General features: G+C 44.2%; 1 protein-coding gene and 1 non-coding gene across 5 annotated transcripts in view; both read left to right on the forward strand.

Annotated features, from left to right (window-relative positions):
* Nucleotides 1-19343, forward strand: part of COP1 (COP1 E3 ubiquitin ligase) — a 122961-nt gene that overhangs the window by 88285 nt on the left and 15333 nt on the right. For all 4 annotated transcript variants that reach the window (XM_027903970.1, XM_027903968.1, XM_027903967.1 and 1 more), the window contains exons 17-18: nucleotides 1988-2112; nucleotides 3210-3370. In XM_027903970.1, coding sequence (XP_027759771.1) covers nucleotides 1988-2112; nucleotides 3210-3370 — 286 coding nt within the window. The remainder of the gene's footprint in view (nucleotides 1-1987; nucleotides 2113-3209; nucleotides 3371-19343) is intronic.
* Nucleotides 17078-17203, forward strand: LOC114068084. Its single transcript, XR_003573513.1, has one exon.

Consider the following 19343-nt stretch of genomic DNA (forward strand, 5'->3'; position numbering starts at 1 on the left):
ATGGCTAGAGCTTGATGGGAATTTGTTAACAGTAAAAAGACTCCATTAGTAATGGACTTAAGTGTTTTTATTTTAATGAAGAGACCTAGAATGTATGCCACTAAAATATAGAGGTTAAGTGCCTGTATAACTGAGGTCTTGTTGGTGGGTTAGCTAACAGCAGCAGCTGTCACAGCAATCTTGACAGCTCGTAGACCAGGGATTAGTCTTTTGCTGCTTTACCCTGCCTGCAGAAAAGTTTAGTTTCCGGGCAGCTCTGAAGCTTTCAAAAGCAGCATTTTGAAAATACAACTGTCCTAATAGCACAGAGGGTACCTTCCTGTACTTGTGGGCCAAAAAAGCAGCAGTATCCACCTTTTTACCCCTTCTGAGCTATGCTGCTCCTGTAATGGTAAGGACAAGGGAAGGAAGAGCGAGCAGCAGTGTAGGGCAGGGACAGATCTGGAACAAGCATCAGGCAGAGAAGCTGGATGCTCTTTTTTTAGGCCTCCCCACTTGAGACCTGGGGTGAGGAATGCACTCCTGCTTAAGTCACAGTATTACAGATAAAATTCATGCCTCCATTCTGATCTGACCTCATACTATTATTACAAATGACTAACAAATCTTGCTGCAGCTCCCTTATCGCTCCTTTGTCATTCCAGCTGTCATTGAGGACTGAGATAAGGTTTTTGCAGGATAGCACAAGGTGCATCTCTTCTCTTCTGTGCTATATTTTTAGGTAAATGGGACATGGGTGCAGGACTAATGTCTTACATCACTGGTAATATTTGATGGATATTGGGTGGCTTGCTTTTTTTCCTTTCAACTCTAAATACTGAGAAAGCAGCAAGGTTGTGTGGCACGACCTGCGTGAGGGGAGCACTGCCTGCTTCCCTTCCCTCCCACCCAGGAGGCTGACAGGTCCTGCTCCCAATCTCTTTCAAATTTAAGATCAGAACACCACTAACCCTTTCCTCAAAAAGGCTTCATGGGGTTCCAGTTCCACCATATCACCACCAATTGTGGAAGGTATTGTAAGTCAGTGAGTGCCAGAACATCAGAGACATATATCAAAATATAATCAGTGATTGCTAGACAAAAATGCCTGTGAAGTGAGAGATGTTCATGTCCCCTCAGTCTGAGGGAACAAATTAATCCTGTATCTCCTGGAAACATGGGATCCTCTGTTTTAGGCCAAGCTCTGCCTGGCAGAGAAGACCACCTCCACCTCCCTTTCTTTACCAAAGGCAAAATGTTTGCTCACAGTAAACAAAAACATTTTGAAGGCAGGTATGTTTGCAAGCATGGAAACCACACAAAACAAAAATGTTTACTTCATCGCAACAGATTTTGTATACTTTGAATAGTAATACTTAGCTTTGCCGCCAAGGTGAAAAAAGTAGAAGCTTGAGGTGTGTATCCCTGCAGTCTCAATTACACATGAGAAAACCAGATCAATTTAATGCTGACAGCAACTCTGAGCCCCCAGGTTTTTCTGTGCTGCTGCTTGGTATTGGGCAAGGGGAGGAAAACATGCTTCAGGGCAGCTGGAGAGGGAGGAGACTGCTTCCTACCCCAGTTATGGAAAGACATGAATGACAGTTGCAGCCAGCACTGAGAAGGGAACAGATTTTATTCACGCTGTAAAGGTTTAAAAAAATCAATAAATTCAGTGTGTCCTGGATCTGTGAGGATCTGGAGGAGGCAGTGATGGCCCAAAGGCCATACAGTTCAGTGGAGGGCTCTGCAACTGATAGGAGAAAGGAAGAGTAATACTTCGGGGAAGTTTTTATTCAAACATGTAATGCGTTTTGACAGGCTTTTAAAATAATGTGATACCTTTCTGAGCTCAAGCTGAGCTGCATATGATTGAAAGTGGGATAAATGTCCTGGAGTGCACTAAGGCTTCCTGCGTTTACATTGCAAGTAGGGTGTTAAGGAGCGGTGTGGCAAGGGAGGGGTTCCTGCCTTATGGCAGCAGGGTAACTTTAGGAATTGTTTTCAGGTCAACAGACAGTCAGCTGAAGCTGTGGAACGTAGGGAAGCCTCACTGCTTGCGCTCCTTCAAGGGTCACATCAACGAGAAGAACTTTGTAGGGCTTGCATCCAACGGAGACTACATTGCCTGTGGTGAGTAGAGCAGCCATCCCGACGTGCTGATGGGATTCCTCGGAGCTGGGACCCCTCCAGTTCCAGAGCACACCAGCACTTGTGCTGTGTAGCTGCATGGGCTTCTTAACAGAGAATTATTCTGAACTTCCACCCTCCTTCCCTTGCCAGGGAATAGCGTGAGCAGCCCGGTCCTAAGGGGGTCTGTAGTTGGTTTTCTTGCGTTTCGGATGAGTTGTTTGTGTACGATGATTCAGACCTGCTTGTCATCAAAATCAACCACAAATGTAATTGCTGTTGATATGACTTACGCCTTTCAAGCTTAACAACTGGCACATCCTCCTGCATCACCAGTAGCCTGGGCCACAAGAGGGTCCTGTGCTTGTCACTTAGTGCCACATTCTGCATGCTGAAGCAGTAGCAAACAGCTCCTTAGAAAACTGAATCATCAGCTACCCCGTTGGCTGTTCCTGTCCTTTCCCTGCTCAAGTTGGTCTGTCGAAGCTGTGGAAATCCACAGGCCTTGGTGGGAAAGCAGTGACAGGCTGATAGCTGTGGGAGGAGCGGGACAGCTGTGCCATCACTGAAGGGAGGACCTCACTTAGCTTGTGTGCTCTCTGATTCCTGTACAGCTTGCAAGGCAGGAATCAGGATGGATTTCTAAATAAAGCCTGCACAGACTAGTCTCTCTTGCTTAAGCCTCCACAGACCAAACTGTCATACTTGATTATGGCAGGCGGGAGTTTGGCAGTGCTACCTGCCTCTGAGCCGTGACACCGAGTGGGCTGGGTGCAGCGGTGTTTCGTGTGGTAGCGTAGATGCTCTGCTTAAAATGCCCTGAGGAAGTTATGGGAGGTTGTCGGGATCCTGTAGCTTTTGCAAGTGCTTACTGCACACTGCAGTTGCCTTATAATAAAACCTGGTGCTGTTATTAAGCATGGTGGAAGTTTGCTGTGGAGCTCTCCCAGCTGTCAGGGCACCACAATCGGTATGAGAACTACGAGGAGGAAATGTCTGGTCTTGTCTTAAGCAATGAAAGAGCTAAGAACCCTTATTTCTGTTCCTGCTACCAGAACCTAATCTTGTGTATTTTTTTTTATTTTATTATTTATTTCTAGGAAGTGAAAATAATTCCCTGTACTTATACTATAAGGGCCTCTCAAAGACACTGCTGACGTTCAAGTTTGATACAGTCAAAAGCGTCCTGGACAAGGACCGGAAAGAAGACGACACAAATGAGTTTGTGAGCGCCGTGTGCTGGAGGGCACTGCCAGATGGGGTAAGCTTTCTGCTAGGGTGCAGAAGGAATGCCTCCTGCTTCCTCACAAAACAGCAGTGCTGAAGGTTTGACTGATATTCCACTTGGTATTTTCCCATTTATGGGAAAGTTGCGGGTATTGCAGATCAGTGTGAGAACATGAATATCTGCGGGGTAACTGAAACGCTGGGGGAGAAGGGGCTGCTGTGCTCTTAACTCTTCCACCTGCATGTTTGAATTCCTCTGCGTGGCATCTGAAATCCCAAAAGCAGCACAGGATTTCTGGCACTCAGTTGTGGGGTTTTTTGGGTGCATTAGTGGGGTTTTTGTTGCTTTAGTGATGGCAGCTGCAGATACTCACTGTGGAGCCTTGTCTCAGTGTTCCTGTACATGTCTGGGGCTGCTCACTGGAACACAGCCAGATGTTTAGATGAGAAGATAAGTAAAGGAGGTGAGCCCAGGCTTCAGCCACTTCAGTGACTGTTCCAGTGACACTTAATTCACATCCATAGCATGTGTCCTAGTGCTGCAGGCAGACCTGACACAGCTTTTGTGAGTGTGGCCTTTCAGCACAGGGCTGCTCTGGAGGACAAAACGCTGCTTTTGAATTCAGAGTGCTCTTGAAAAGCTTGCATTAAAAAACAATGAGCAAGTAACTCTTGTACATACAAGGCTTTGCAGATCAGATACTTAATGTGCTCGTTGGGAAGGGGAGTCTTACAAGTAGCTGAAGTGGAATGTTGCCTAACTGACATCCTAAGATGTTGCATTCGCGAAGATGGGGCTCGGGAGAGGTAAGGTCTGCCAATCTGTTTCTGTATGAAGGAGCTGCCCCCACCACTGTGATTCAGTTGCCACTGACACAAACTCACTTCAGATGGACACTTCTGAATCAAAACAAAAATAAACCCCCATGTCTGGAACTGCCCTTTGTGTGTAAAAATACGAAGTGGGCTGTTGTGGTTTGAAAGGGAGGCATGAGGCTCGGGGCTGTAGGGTCACCATCTTCTTTCTGGCTGGGGATTTAGGAGGGTTTGGTGTACACAGATGTCACGTCTCAGATGAAGAACAGCTGTTGTAAGTTGGGTAATTCGTCTTTCTGCTGGATAAAAATGTGATGTGGGAACTTGTGTGTCCAGAAATGCCCTTCCCTGAACTGCCATCACAATGCAATGTGTTTCCCTCAGGTTGTCCTGCCCACTGCCCTCCTGGGCAGCTCTTCTACAGGGATTAACAGTGATGTCCCACTCCTGTGGTTATTTCTGTTATCATTTGCTCCTTAGCAGTCTTTTCTCTGATAAATGTGCTTTACTCTGATAAACCTCCTGCTTAAGTGACTGAGAAACTTCTGAGCAGTGACCAAGAGGCTGTCAAGCAGTTCTTTATAACCAGGATGAAAAATACTGTACAAAAATGTAATAGTTAAATCAGGCCCATCAAGATTGCACCAAATAATGTTCAGGCTTCACTCCATTAATTCAGAATCCCCTGCTATTCTTATCTTTTTTTACCATCACTCCTCTCCTTTTCCCTGGGCTGCTTCTAAATGAGCCTATTTCTCCCATGGCAGCCCCAGTACCTGGCTCTAGTTTGTAAAGAGAGCAGCAAAAAGCTGCCTGTAGTTGGAGAACTGCTGGCTGATCTGCCTGTGGTGCATGCCATGCTGCTCTACATACCAAGCAAGCAGCCTCACTTGCTTCTGCTAAGAGGCCCTAATTCTTTCTTTGCCGTATCTCCAGACAAGAAGGACTTTTCACTGATCCAGCTACGCATTCCTCCTCCCTCTTGTACCGGCACAGCGATCCTCTTCTGGCCTAATTGAGCCTTTGCTCATGCTCTTAGGAAATTAAATTACTGCACAGCCAAAGGTCAGTTATGTCCACAAAGTCTCACTCCAATGAAGATGAAACTCTTCTGTTCTACATTTCAATAATGTTTCTCTTGGCATGATTTTTTTTTTTTCAAATGAACCTCATATATACAGGCTTCCGTAAAAGCTGATATATTTTTTTGATGCTGGGATGAACCTGAGAAGGCCTGTGCCTCGCGGTGCTGTCAGCATCTGTGGGATTTGGGGAACCCACAGCTTAATTTGCAGACTTTGATCCTGGGTGAGTCACTCTGCCTTAGCTTCCTAATTATAAGAGTTAACCACACCTCCCTGTCACCGCTGGCGGTGCTCCCGCCTGCTCTGCTGTGTGTGAGGCACTTCCAGCCCAGCAGCCGTGTGAGCCTTGGGAAAGCTGCCCCAGATCCACAGGGAGCACGGTGAGTAAGCTTTGTACTGCTGTGGGCACACTCTCTCCTCTGTGCCTTGCAGGGATGGTTCAGAGCATCTCCCTCGTCTCCGTTCCACGCTCACTGGGCAGCAGCTTCAGTTTTGCTGCTGAGGGTGTTCCTGGGGGGTGAGAGAGGCAGGCATGGCCTTTCCCCGGGGCTCAGCGGTGGAACAAGCTCTGTTTCCTTACAGCGTTGCTCTCAAGGATTGTTCTTTAATTAACCTTTGGAGATGAGATGAGTAAGTTTCAGATCTGTCAGTTATCTGGGGAAGCATGAGTACATGTACTCCTTCACTTCGTGCACTTAAGTGCAGAATCTCAGATCCTAATTAAAACTTAACTAAAACTTTCAGATGAAATGTCATTGATTCTTTTCTTAAATCTATTTTTATGTAATTCAGGCTTTTACTTCCTCCTGAGCCAAAGTCAAGCTGTGCCAGCAGCCCTTGCCAGAACCCATATTTTTATTTCTTTCCCTTCTGTGTTGCTTTTCCTTTACTTACAAAGATGCAAAGACCTTTTTGCTATAGCTGTCACCTTTCCAGCTGCAGAGGTCCAGCCAGCACCTTCTTTCTACCTATATCAAAGCCATTACAAGGGAGAGAAATTATTCTTCCTAAGTGCTTATTACCATTTTGCACCAGGATTACTCACTTTTCAGCTCTTAAAAATGTTTAGAAATAAGCACTAGCTTGTAGGCTAATAATTTTGTTAGACTCCTTGGAAAAAAAACAGGCAAACAAAAAACCTCTCAGCAGGCCATTATGAAGCAAAACCTCTGCTTCTTGCAGTGCTGTGTCCTGGACAAAGGTAAATAGGCTGTTTGATATTTTTTAAATAGCCCTTATTTATTGTTTGTGGGGAAAACCTCCTTTCTCGTTTTATGCTAAAAATTGATCAATATTTGAAAGTAGAGAAAGCTTTAAGGATACTTCTGGCCTAAGTGACCTGATAAACACGAGTTAGGCACAGAGATGCTTTTCACAGAATCTTCCCCGAACAAAATCCTTTTATTTTCCAAGTCAAGGATTTTATAATGCATTCATGCCATCCTTTTTTAGCCAGCTTGATTTCAAACATGAATTTGGTCTTGAGACTGGAAAACAACAGTCTTCTATTTCAGGAGCACATAAACAGGGAATGCTCTTGAATACAGGGATGCTCTTGCATAGGGAAAGGAAATTATAGCAGTGGGAGTAGTTCAATGCACTTAAGTGGGTAGAGATGTTTTATCTGTCTCCAGTTATGTTTAGGTACATGGATCATAGCTGGAAGAAATTAGTTTGTACTTTGTTTTCCCCCACGTGTCCCGTGGGATGTTTTCCCCTTCCCTGAAGGGGACACCTTTCGTTTGGACCTGCTCTGCCCTATTCCAGAGTTCAAGATGTGCCTCATAGAGCTGTGTTAAATAATTACATCTCAAGTAGCCCTTTTCCCAGATATGGTTAGTTTTTCTCAGAAGCTGTCAAAAGAGAAACCAAGGCTGAACCTGCTCCCAGGACAGCAAAAAGGTATTACAGCTGAACACAGAAGCAATTTGATTATGTAGATTAAGCGTGGCTCAATCTATCATAATCACTGTAAAGAAGCCATTTAATTTTGTACCTGTTTGCACGAGTATTCATTACTGCAGATAAGGAGGTTACCAGGGAAGGATTTCACAAGCAGAAATGTCGAGGCTTTGATACCAGTGAGGAGATGCAGATAAGAACAGGAGAGAGCCATGCAAATTAGCTTAGGTAAAGCTTTATGTACATTTGTGGGGGGTGTTTTTTTTGAGGAGTAAAGAAAGGAAATCCACTGAGAGAAAACTGGAGCCTTGAATCAAAGAGCAGGTGGGTGGTGGGACGTGCTGGATGGGTGCAGAGGTCTCCTGGTGCTTCGGAGGAAGGCTCTCAGTGCTAGGAAAGCATCTCCCCTGCCTCAACAGAAATCTATGGATGTGTTTCCTCACCTTGTTGTCACTCCTCAAAAGTCATTTTAATTTGTGGGGCGTCTCAAAACAGTCATCTATCCGTGGGTGAGAGAAGCAAGCTCTGGGGCTCCAGGGTTCATTCAGGTTGTCTTTAGGCACTGTCATGTGATGGAAGTATCTTTGTAATTAGTCCTGTACCTCTGAACTTCTCTTTGTTAGTCTCAGAGGATGAAACATTCCCTTCAAATAGGGCTTTGGTGCATCTTTTCAAAAAACAAGCTTTTCTGTTGTTTATTTTTCCTTTCCTCTGGACATTCAGCTTGCTTTCTTAATGATGTCTGGTTTGAATTCTTTAAATAGAAAGCTGTAATTGTACCACTGTAAGCTGGTCACTTAATAGGGCTGTAATCTTGTTCACAGATGAAAAGTAGCCATCCTTTGTTTCCCAGTAGCCTAATAAATGGTACACAGGAGCTAGTCAGTGGCTCTGATAATTTACAATCAGCAAATTGGCTCCCTTCACAGGAATTAATTTAGCCAATACAGATTATTTCAGGAAGTGATTCATTGCCATTGGAAAGCGCTAATTAATTTGGGTGACTTATGAACATTAAAAATTAAACCTCCTTTGTCACTCCCAAGTAACCGAATGCTAATTCAGTGTCATTCTTAAGTAACTTGTATCAATTGTAACTACATCTCCTGTAGCCTGAAATACAAAATCCATGGGATTTTGGGGAGGAAAACAAGTGTAGTGCTTGATATTTTTTTGTTCCGCTGTGCTGCTGAAATTTTCAAGTCTAAGACCTGATGAGAATTTTGACTTCCAGCTTCAGCTCAGTGTTGACTTATTTTTACAGCATCCTCAGCTGGCTGTTCAGATGTCAGTTAGGATGTACCTAGGTAGTAACCTAAAGCTTAGGAGGTAAGTGCCTGCCTGGAGTGATCAGACCCAGCTGCCCCTCGCCTGCCTCTGGCACCAGCTGTGGCACAGCCTGCAGCGTGAGCAGCTCCAGCTGCAGGATTTTCTGGGAGGGCACCTGCTGTTTTCTGACTCATCCTTTCTTTCCTAGACCAGGATTGGCCCATAGCATTTGTATGCAGCCTCTCCCAAACCAGTATCCTTGCAGGATATTCTCCAGGGCAGTGCTGCTGCTTCATGCTGGAAGCACAAGAGATGCCTTTGTCCTCGCCCTCGTGATTGAAATGCACAGCAGTTTATGGGAGCTGACGATGATCAGCTTTGGAAAAAAAAAAAAAAGGCAAGATGTAACTTTGATCAGCTATATTCTACTGGTTTTTCTCCCCCATGTGAAAATCTTCAAAGATTTTCCTCCCTCCCATGGAAGCTGTCCAAGCCCCGTAGCCTGTGTGCTGTGAGGCTCACAGCTCTCTGTGTGAGGCTTCCCACTCCTCCTGACATGCCCTCTGCTCTCTGGCCTTTGGCAATGCTTTAAACATGAAGTTTTCTTTGACTTTTTTTTTTTTTATTATTATTTTGCTGCTTTGCACTTTCCTTAGGTAGTAAATGTATTTGATTTCTCTTCCATCCTAGCTCTTTCATGTCTGTGCTCCCTTAGTCGTTTGAAAATCTCAAATCTTTGTTAAAAACAGGTGGAACCCAGAATATCAGAAGGTTCATCATACATGCTTAATTTTTTTTTCCCCAGATTTGAACATACTACTTATGTGTACCAACATATACTGTATACACTGTTTTATGTGCTGCTTGAAAGCTATTCTCTTATGCAGAATAATTTCTACCTGTCTGATAAAAGATGTCACAAGTTGAATATGTTCCTTTGTGCTGAATGTGCTTGTGTGCTTTCATACCCCTCTCTCTTCAAATTCTCATCATGGGCTCTATTTTTTCTGTGGCTAAGCAGAATTAATTAAAAAGTGCTCAGGTGATGAACAATATTTTACTACCTGTCACAAACCTTGGAGTCCAACTGTGGAGAACTTTGGGGGGGGGGGGAATCATACTCTATTATTAACATTTCATGCATTATATTGAAATCTCAATGTGTTGACACCTCGATCCATGTGAAGGACCATCTCGATAATGTGATTATGCAAATGACAGGCTTTAGGAGAAAGTGTTTAATTTTGAGCCTTCTGTAGAAGAATAAAAATGTTGGTAAATGTTCTTTCCTTGCTGCTTTCTCCCCCACTCTGAGCTCCCTCCTGGTAAGGGCAGGACCAGCATGGCAGGGATGAAGGGAGCCGGGCCATTCCCTCATAACCCCAGTCTCTGCTCCTCCTGCCTAGTGTGTTTGGGGGCAGAAAGGTGTGTTGCACCATTTGTTTTGCTGTTTCAGGGCTCAAGGTGGCTGGTACATCAGGACATGTGTTAACTCTTCCTTTCCTGGATGCAGAGCCATCCCTGTCCGTGCCACTACTGAGAACAGAGGGGCTGAGTCTCTCTTTTGTTCAGCTCTGGAAGTTCAGGTCCCCTGTGGTACTGCAGCACTCTGATATCATTCTGACTTCTATTTTAAGAATAGCTTCTTCAAGAAATGTAGGTGGCTCGGATTTTTCTTCTTTGTTGGTTTTAACTTTACATTTGCAAACTCAGTTTCTCTCCTTCTGCAAGGTGAGGTGTTGGGTTTTTTTTTCCCTTGCATAATTGCACAAAATTGCCACGGGGTTGATGTTTTTTTTTGAAGTGAAGGCAGATGAAAGTCGCACATGTTTCTTGAATGAAGACAGTGTTTACTCTTTCAGACTTTTACAGATGATATTTGCTTACCAACGCGTCTCTTGTAATGCCAAGAGAAGTAGAGCGTGCTGTAGGAAGACTGAGGTCCTGCTTATTGGAGTCATCTTCCCTAGACCAAGTGAGTGACACAGTGGCCAACATAACTTGGAGTGCTGTTGACAATACAGTTCCAGTAGCTGATCCCAGTGGTGCAGCTGTGGAGATAATGGATTGCAGATCATTGCTGGTGCAAGCAGAGGTCCGAGCAGGCTCTTGCTGTTTCCTAGGCTTTAAAAAATCAGAGCATCCCAATTCAGCCACAAATCGTATTGCTGTGATACGCACCGTGAGCTGGGGACGCAAAGGAGTCTCTCTGCAGCTGTTGTTAAACTTGGAAATGGATGTTTTTTTCCTCCTGTTGGGACCCAGCTGCTTTAGTAGCCATCAATTTTTTATTAAAGTATGAGTTTCATAACAGATGAACCCAAGTCAAGAATTCACCTGAAACCTGGACTCCATGCCCCACTCCATCCCCAGCTCTCTACTGAACCATAACATTACAGTATGTACTGTGTGGCCCTTGTGTAAGCTATGTCCCAAATAGCACAACTTCAAAGAAAATTATTTGTTACTTAAACTGGGGTGGAGAGAGAAAAAAAGAGCAGGTTCATGTTCAGAGAACGCTTGCTTTTAGAACAAAATTACTGGACAACTGTTTTCCCTCCCCACCCAACCTCTGCAGTGCTGCTGTTGGGCCTCCTGGGCTGAACTCTGATACATATCCTGCTGGGTTCTAGAGCTGCTGATTCAATCACTGATTATGTTGTTATGAGGCTTGGGGGGGGGGGGGTTCAGATGGTGCCTGGAAAGATCCTTAGCAAGAAGTGTGAGCTCTCTCTTCCCATGGCTGATCTTAACACTGTGCCATTGTCTCATGGGCATTTCACCTGCCGTGGGGATTAGAGGTGGCAGGCATGCTCTCTGCTCCCCCACAACTCAGCCTTTGGGCTCATTCCTGGTATTTTTAGGGGGGGTTATAATCACAGAATCATAGAGTAGTTTGGGCTGGAAGAAACATTTCCAGGTCATCTAGTCCTGCAATGAACAGGGACACCTCCCACTGGAGCAGGTTGCTCAAAGCCCTGTCCAGCCTGGCCTTGAACGTTTTCAAGGATGGGACATCCACCACCTCTCTGGGCAACCTGTGCCAGCGTCTCACCACTCTCAGTGTAAAAAAACTTCTGTGTTATATGTAACTTAAATCAACCCTCTTTCAATTTAAAACCATTCTCCTTTTTCAGGCCGTACCGAAAAGTTTGTCCCCATCTTTTTTATAGTCTCCCTTTGAGTACTGGAAGGCTGCAGTAAGGTCTTCCTGGGACCTTCTGTTCTCCAGTCTGAACAACCTCACTTGTCCTCACAGGAGAGTTGTTCCACCCCTCTGATCAGGTTCATGGCCTCTCCAGACCCACTGTATATTTTGTGTAGTTTAGTGTCCTGGAGCAGAGCCCCCTGAAAGCAGTGAGTAACAGCAGGAACCCGGTGAGTTTTGTAGGTACTGAGCCAACATCTATCGCCTGATCTCCAGCTAAAACTGGTCTGCTGTGAGTCAGAGCCTCTCCTGCGTGAGCAGCCTTTGCTTTACCTTCCACTGCTGGGCTCCTGCTGGCTCTCTTGTGTGTGAAGTGCCATCTGCTGAAGTCCCTGGCTGGCACCAAGTGCCGGTGAGATGAGGTTTGAGTGCCGGGAGCTGATCTCAGCCAGGCAGTATTTAGTGTGCTGCAAAGCAGATGAAGGGGGTCACTTAAGACAGGAACTGCAGGGGTAGAACTGTGTTTCCCAACACTTGCTGCTGAAGGAGGACTTTGGTTTCTGACCAGAACGAGAGAGTGAGGCAGGTTTTGAAAAGCCCTTGGCACTGGGCTCACCACCGCTTTTGAAGTGACTCCAGTGCAGCCTCAGAATTCCCTCACGAGGGTGGTGGTCTGCTGTCGCTGCTGTTTGAAGATGGGTTTATAACCTCGTTCCCTCTAACAAGTGACACTGCCTCAGTTACAGCCAAAACAACCTCACAATATTGTCTTTTTATTTTTTTTCCCTGTTCTTCAGTGGTAATACCGATAGTGAGTCCTGCCAGGCCACCACCATTCAGCAGTCACAGCTCATGAGCTGCATCAACCTTTTGCTCTAGTGCTCCTAATTAAGCAATTTTAATGACAGGATTTAATGTTTTACAGAGTCTAAATGAAGTGGAAAAAATATGAACTGATTTTTTTTTTCTTTCCAGCACAAGATTTTGATCAGATAATTTAACCTCTGGGTGAAATGGAAGTAGATGCCTTTCTGCATAGGTGGTTTTCTCTGCAAAAGCTTTCCCTTATGTAGATCACTGCATTAATAGAGTTTCTACTTGGCTTTGGGCAATTGTTCTGAAGGTTTTTTGTGTGTTCTCTGCCCTTCTGTTATCAGCAACAAAACCCCAAAGCCTTTTGAAACCCAATAACTTGTGACCAGCTTAATGCCAACTGCGTCGCATGTTAGTAAAGCAAGAATTAAGGCTTGAGAAAACAACTGCTCAGACTCGTTTTCCAACAGCAACACGCATTTGTATCCCTTTGAACTATTTAAATAAGACTTATTTTTCTTTGGGTGCTGTTCTGCTCTAATTCTAGGGATGTGCACGGAGTGAAAACGGTCACTCCTTTGAGAGCAATCTCGTGTCTGAATTGGAACTACTTGGATATATAATTAAGAGACGTAATTATTTTATATAGGATACACACAGAATTATAACAGTCAGCCCTTTCTAAGGAGGAGAAAGCCAGCATGACAGGAAAGTTATGTTTAGTAATGTAATGAGGGCCTTTTTGACAGAAATGGCACTGTTAAATTTGGGGTTGTGCAGCTCAATGGAATTCACCCTCGCACGAGGTGTTTTAAATTCTGCAAGGGAAGTGCTGCTTCAAATAATTATGTCTCTGATGGTACTGTACATCATAATCACTTCCAAAACTCTTATCTAGATGCAAAAGCCGGAGAGGAGTGAGCTGTTTGGTGCAGTACTGGATTTTTTTAGTTTTACTTTAGTATGTCTGAAGTGAATATTAAGTTAAGCAGAGAGGTAGAGCTGGGGCAGCCTGGGGAGCTGCAGATGAGGCAGAGCATTGTTTCCCATGTATTTATAATAATGAGAGATACTGGAGGGAAGATAAGCAATATTAGATATACTGGGAAGAAAGATTGGTTCAGATCCGTTATATAAATAAATAAAAGTTCCTTTTACCTGTAATCTGCAGATAGCACATAAATTAACTGCAGCAGGAGGAAGAGAAGCTGTGTCCCTCCTCACTACCCAACCTGGCAGAGGCTCAGCACGACCAGCCAAGAATCCCCACGTTAATCAGGCATATGATTCATTCTTCCCAGTTTTTAGGTTGATCAGTTGAGACCTCGTTTCCTTTTTTTTTCTTCCAAGAAAGACCTGCTACAAAGCAGACTGCTCAGGCCAAGTTTGTCCTGACCACCAAATAACAGCAAGCTGCTCTAGCGTGGGGAGTGTGTGCTTGGGGGATGTCTTGACTCGTTTAGAGTGAAATACCCTTGATTAAAATAGGTTAATAGTGTTTCTGTGCGTGTCTTGCCTCATAACTGGCACGTTAGCTCCAGCATTTGAAAAGATGAATTTGGGCCAGCAGGAGTTACAGGGGGGAAAAAAAAAAAAAAAAAAAAAAGAAGAGAGAGAGAAAATGAGCTGGAAGTGAAATACAAATGTCCTTATTTAGTACAAAAGGATTCAGCTTGCTGTTGGCTTTGTTTTCACCAGGTTCACGCTTCGCTTTGACGATGCAACAGAAGAAATTTAAATTGTTGGGAAATGCGTGAAAATCTGAAATAAAACAGGAGTTAGCAGCTTGTGAAACTTTTCTTCTAGTGTTTAGAGCAGGCAGCAGCCCACACTGGGAGCTTGGGAGTTTTCTTTCTTTCCAAACTTACGAATATATATATATATATTTACCATGCCAAAAGTAAGCAGAGAGCCACACTGAAAAATCACTTCAAGCCTCAGGTGTTTGTCTAAGAAAGACACTGCTTGGGAGATTTCTGCTGGATAAATGTTTGCCAGGTGTACTGTAACAAGGTGAAGGGATGCAATTTGGCCACTGCTTTCCCTGTGCATCCCATGTGGACTCACACCCTCTCTCCATGCCTCTTGGCCATCCTTCCTCTTCCCATTATAAGGCTCCTTGGTTTCCCCCATGAGAGTGGAAGGGGCCACAAGAACAATCTCCTCCTAAGCCCACCACTAAGTCTTTGGGTTTTGCTAATCATCGTGAACCTCTGAGTTACCCATTCTGGAGTGGGAAGGGGAGCTAGGAAATTTATTTTTGTAGAGATTTTTGAAGTTTCCATTGCTTTCCTTTGAGAACAGATCAGAGGAAAGGTTATGGTGTGTTTGCAGCCAGGCTGGGGCTTCTGTATTAGTTTTGTATAAGACATGAACGTGGAATTTGAGCCCATCTCATTACAAATCAGAGCTAATGAGGTAATGAACGTGACACAGGGTCCAGCTCCATTGTCTCTGCCTCTCCTTAACCCAACAAACACATACTGTGTATGTGCTCTGTGTGTGGCTTTTTTATTTTAGAGGCCATTTCCTTATACAATCATTTATCTCCTCCTTGGATGCTATACCTAGGGCAGGGCATGATCATGAACTCTCTGTGAGATCTTTTCTGCTGATGGTTGTAGCAGTACAGGTGAGTTTGCTGTGACAAGAAATAAGTCATATAGTCCTGGCAGAGGACAGTTATTTTTTATTTTCTTTTATCCCCTGTATTTTGTCATGTATTTCTCACCATCTCTGCTCTGAAATGTTTTAAGAATTGTCAGGCTGAGGGAAAAGCAGGGGGTACCCTCCATGTGCTTCAGCTCTGTGTGTCTGTTGAGGAGTGAGTCAACAGCAGCATCTCTTCAGAAATAATATCTAAAATCAAGGGAGGATGAAGCAGATTAGCTAAGAAAAAAAAAAAAGGAAAAAAAATCAAAAGCCTGGAAGTGTTTGTTTGTCTTCCCTCACCCTTTGTCAGCAGAGCTGGGGTTTGTATTCTAATATTTATGTAGCTGAAGGGTATTAGAGAATCAGAGGTACTGTGGTGCAACACAAGGGGTTTTGTTCGCTCCTGTAATCCCAGTAGGTGGTGTTTTTTTTTCTTTATATACTTGAGTCTTTTTAAACTTCCTTTTTTGCTATTAGTGTCATTGGTAGCTTAATGGATTTCTTGATTGTTGAGCTCTTCTTTTTGATGCAGTATTGTTAGTCTTAGCATGCATTCAGAATGACAGGGAGCATTAAAAACAGTCATTTCAATTTGAGATATCTGGAGATAATTTTTTTTATACCCAGTGTGTGAAAATAACTTGAACAGTAGCAGAATCATCCATTGTAAGAGAGATGATTTTACTTGTGAATCATGTTTAAAGATAAAATCTGCCTGCTTCCCGAGTCATGGATTTCCTATTCATTGCTCTGTTAAGATTAATCGGGAGCAAGACTTAATCCAGAACAAAGATGATTGAATTGTCCTTAAACAGTGATGTAGAACATTACCCAGATCTCACTTTGGTCTCGCAGTGCTGAGAAATCACAAGCATGAGAGAGCTGCTTGTGAGTACATTATATGAAGAGAGATGCTTTTTACTAATTTGCTGGTTCATTAGGAAGAAAAATGCTCTCTGTTTCTTGTGGGTTTTTTTGGAATGTAGTTGTGAGGAGGTGTAGTACGGAATGGGTTAAATCTGTGTGGTGTATTAGCCAGCAATTATTTTGGCAGGCAATAAAAGGGCTCGCCCCACCTGTGAAAACCTCTGATGGCTGTAAGTTTTGCCATTACCTGAGCTGCTGCTGTGTTTGTGGAGTAGCCAGGATGGAAAATGGAGTACCTTCATGCAGCTTTGGTGCCTTTTTGGGGAGCCAGAGGAGGACAAGCTCCAGCTCCCCGAGCCAGTCGGTCAGTGTGCCCAGCAGAGCCATCCACTGCTGCCAGCCCCAGCTGCTCACTGCCCCTGCAGTGGTGCTAACAACAAATCCATGCTTTTAAGAGTTAGTCTTTTTTTTTTTTTTTTTTTTTTTTAAATCTCTTCTTTTCCATCAGAAAGTGTGTAGAGCTATAAGGTTGTCCTGAATCTCCAGTTACAGCCTAGAATGATGTCATTTCAGAGGGCCAGGGAGAGAGCATGGGGGGAAGCATCTCATTCAAGGATTTTGGGACTCCTACCTGAGAGAGGGCTGTGATCAGTGATGTTTGGGAGCTGGCATTGCATATTTCAGAAGCGTGAACCACATTAAAAATAATTAAAAATAAAAATAAAAAGGGGGGGGGAGCATCTTGCTGTATAATGGCCTTGCCTTGGGGATGCTGGCACGCAGCAAACCATTGGCAAGCCGTGCCCTGGAGTTTAGGAGTGCATTCAAGGCCAGGAGATTTAGGGACTTATTAAGGCACTGCAGCTCCAGGCCCTGCTGTTTGCTGGCAGTCACTAAGCAGGGTAAGGAAGGCACTGTTGGTGCCATGTTCAAGGCTGTCAAGCATGTAGATTGTGCCCCTTGAAGCATCTCTTTCTTCTGACTAGAGTGATTTTGACCTTCTGAGTTAAACTTTTCCACTTAATGATATTTTCCTATTATTTGAATCCTCTTTTCTTCAGCTTCTTTGCATGCGTGACATCGTGTTTCATTTAGGATTTGATACGGTCAGGAGCCCAGGATAAAAGACAGTGTAATAAAAGGCTGGTCTAATCACGAAATTTTCGAGGACTGGAAGCTGCTGGGGCCAGTTGGGACCGGTCGTGGGCAAAATAAATGTATTTTTGTCCACTGTTGCAGTCTTCCTAGAGCAAAGTGGAGGTCTCTGTCTGCTTTAGGACAGCCAACTAAACCGGATCGTTCCCCTCCAGACACGTGAGGTGTGCTGAGACTCCTGCAGGGTCCTCAGCAGTGCCTGCTGCCCAGCCACAGCATTCCCACCGCGTGGGGACAGCCTCGGGGCAGGATTTTGTCTGCAGCATCCAGAGCTAAGCATAATTGCCAAGTGTTAATCCAGCTCGGTCGTTTAAGGCGAGACTGTAATCACAGTTATTGGGTTTGGGATTAAATACCCTTTTTTCTGACGTTCTTGTTAGGTTTAGCCAAGTGGCTGTAGAGGTGATTGTGTTCTGGTTGGAGAGATGCGGCACGAGTGGAGCAGGGCTGCGTGTCCTGAGGTTGCCCTCCCCTCTCCATTCTTGCTGCCTCAAGAACTAGTCATCTGCTGTAAAGTCAGGTTTGCAGCTTTGATTGAAAATGACTGTGCAAAACCCCATCAAAGCTGTGCATGCCACAGAGTCATTTAAAAAAAAAAAAAAAAAAAGAGTAAATCCAAAAGGCACCTTGGAGTGTGTAAGCTCCCTGGGATGCCAGGGGCCATCGCCTGTGGTTTACTGGTGTCCCCAGGCAGGACCTAGAACATCTTGGTCTACCCAAAGAGCTCAGGAAAAAGGGCAGAAAGAGAGAAAGGACGGAATTGCTCTCTCTGACGCTTGGGATGATTATTAAATGCTGGCCCACTGCCTGATGGCTGTCACGGGTTTGCAGAAGTGAGGCAGATCTGGGAGAGGCAGCTGCAGTTGTGTAGCTGGGAAGTCGGGCTTTTAATTGCTAATTAAAGTTACCGTTTGCATTTGGGGTTTTCCTTTTTAAAGGACGACACCACATTCCACAAGAAACCACGAGCATTGTGTATTTATAGCACAGCCAAACTGGCGACCTCTCTTGCTGTTTTGTGCTACATCTGTATTTCACCTATTGCCTACTTTTGCCTTCCCATCTGTATTTTTTATGACTTCTGTCCTGACAGCCCTTGTTCTCCTAGTCCTTGACTCCCTTCCAGTGCAGACACACGATCCCATAATGTTTTCCTTTTTGTCTTTATAAACAATAGGCAAGCAGTCTGATAGCGTAAGTCCAAAGTCAAGGGAGCTTTGCAGATTCAGCTTGACAGCTCCTCTCTGAATTATTTAAAAGCCATAAACAAAAGGAAGCCCATCTACAGCTTCAGGTGACTTCTCCTCCAGTATTGTCAAGCAAGCCTGGTAGGCAAATCCTTCTAATTTTGCCCATTTAACTCTACAGGATTTATTGGAATAGTAAAAAAATCAGAATTCAGGGGCTGCTCACAATATTCTCTAGGGGAGTGTGAGTTGTAGGGAGGTGAATGAGCAAGTTGAGGAGAGGGGAAGTTGAATGAAAGAATAGAGAATTTTCTCTCTGGTCTGAATTGTGTGTCAAGTTTGGATTCTTTTTTTTTTCCCCTCTCACAATCAATAAACTTGTCTGAAGACATCCTGCATTTTGCTTCTGACTTTAATCTCAGTCCTTGGTGGGTTTCGTTGTTTGTTCTTTTTACATCCTTTGTTTTCAAATCTAAAATGCTTTTCTACAGCTGAATGACCCAGTGATTTCTGGCTTCTCAGGTGCATTTTAGTTGCTGGTTTCACTCGTCCTTCTGGATCAGGAGTGTTTTAGATGGCTGGGATTAGGGAAGCAGGCAGCAGGCACAGTTGAGTCCTCTGGATGATGCGAAGTTCATTATTATCTGGTGAATAGTTCATTCTGCAGAACAAAGTAGGGAAGGTGTCATGCTTTGCATTTATTGTGCTGAAGCTATAAAGCTGTACTCTCATCATTCCCAATACTTAAGGCATAGCTGTCTTCTCCTCCCACTCCCTTCTCCCCTCAGATAAATACAATGGAGAAAGCATCAGCAGTAGCATATTAGAGACACAACTTTATATGTATCATCTGTACTCTGGACGGTTTTGTTTAATGAAGTTTTTCACCTTTTCTTTACAGTCAGACCTTATTAAAATGCAATTTACTGTACTGTCTTTCAATACCAGCCATACAATTTTGTCATCAAAGCTGATGTTTTGCAGTGTGGCCTTGCTTTGAAAACTGACCTGCAGAAATGGCTTTGACATATCTTCTTTCAGAGATTCCAGCAGCTTTCGGTGTACAAACCAAGGATCCCTCTCTTCCAAACAGCCTTGCAGGCGTGACCCAGC

The sequence above is a fragment of the Empidonax traillii genome, unplaced genomic scaffold (assembly GCF_003031625.1).
Source record: "Empidonax traillii isolate 1590-97213 ecotype Southwest subspecies unplaced genomic scaffold, ASM303162v1 scaffold1002:size361594, whole genome shotgun sequence".
NCBI lineage: Eukaryota > Metazoa > Chordata > Aves > Passeriformes > Tyrannidae > Empidonax > Empidonax traillii.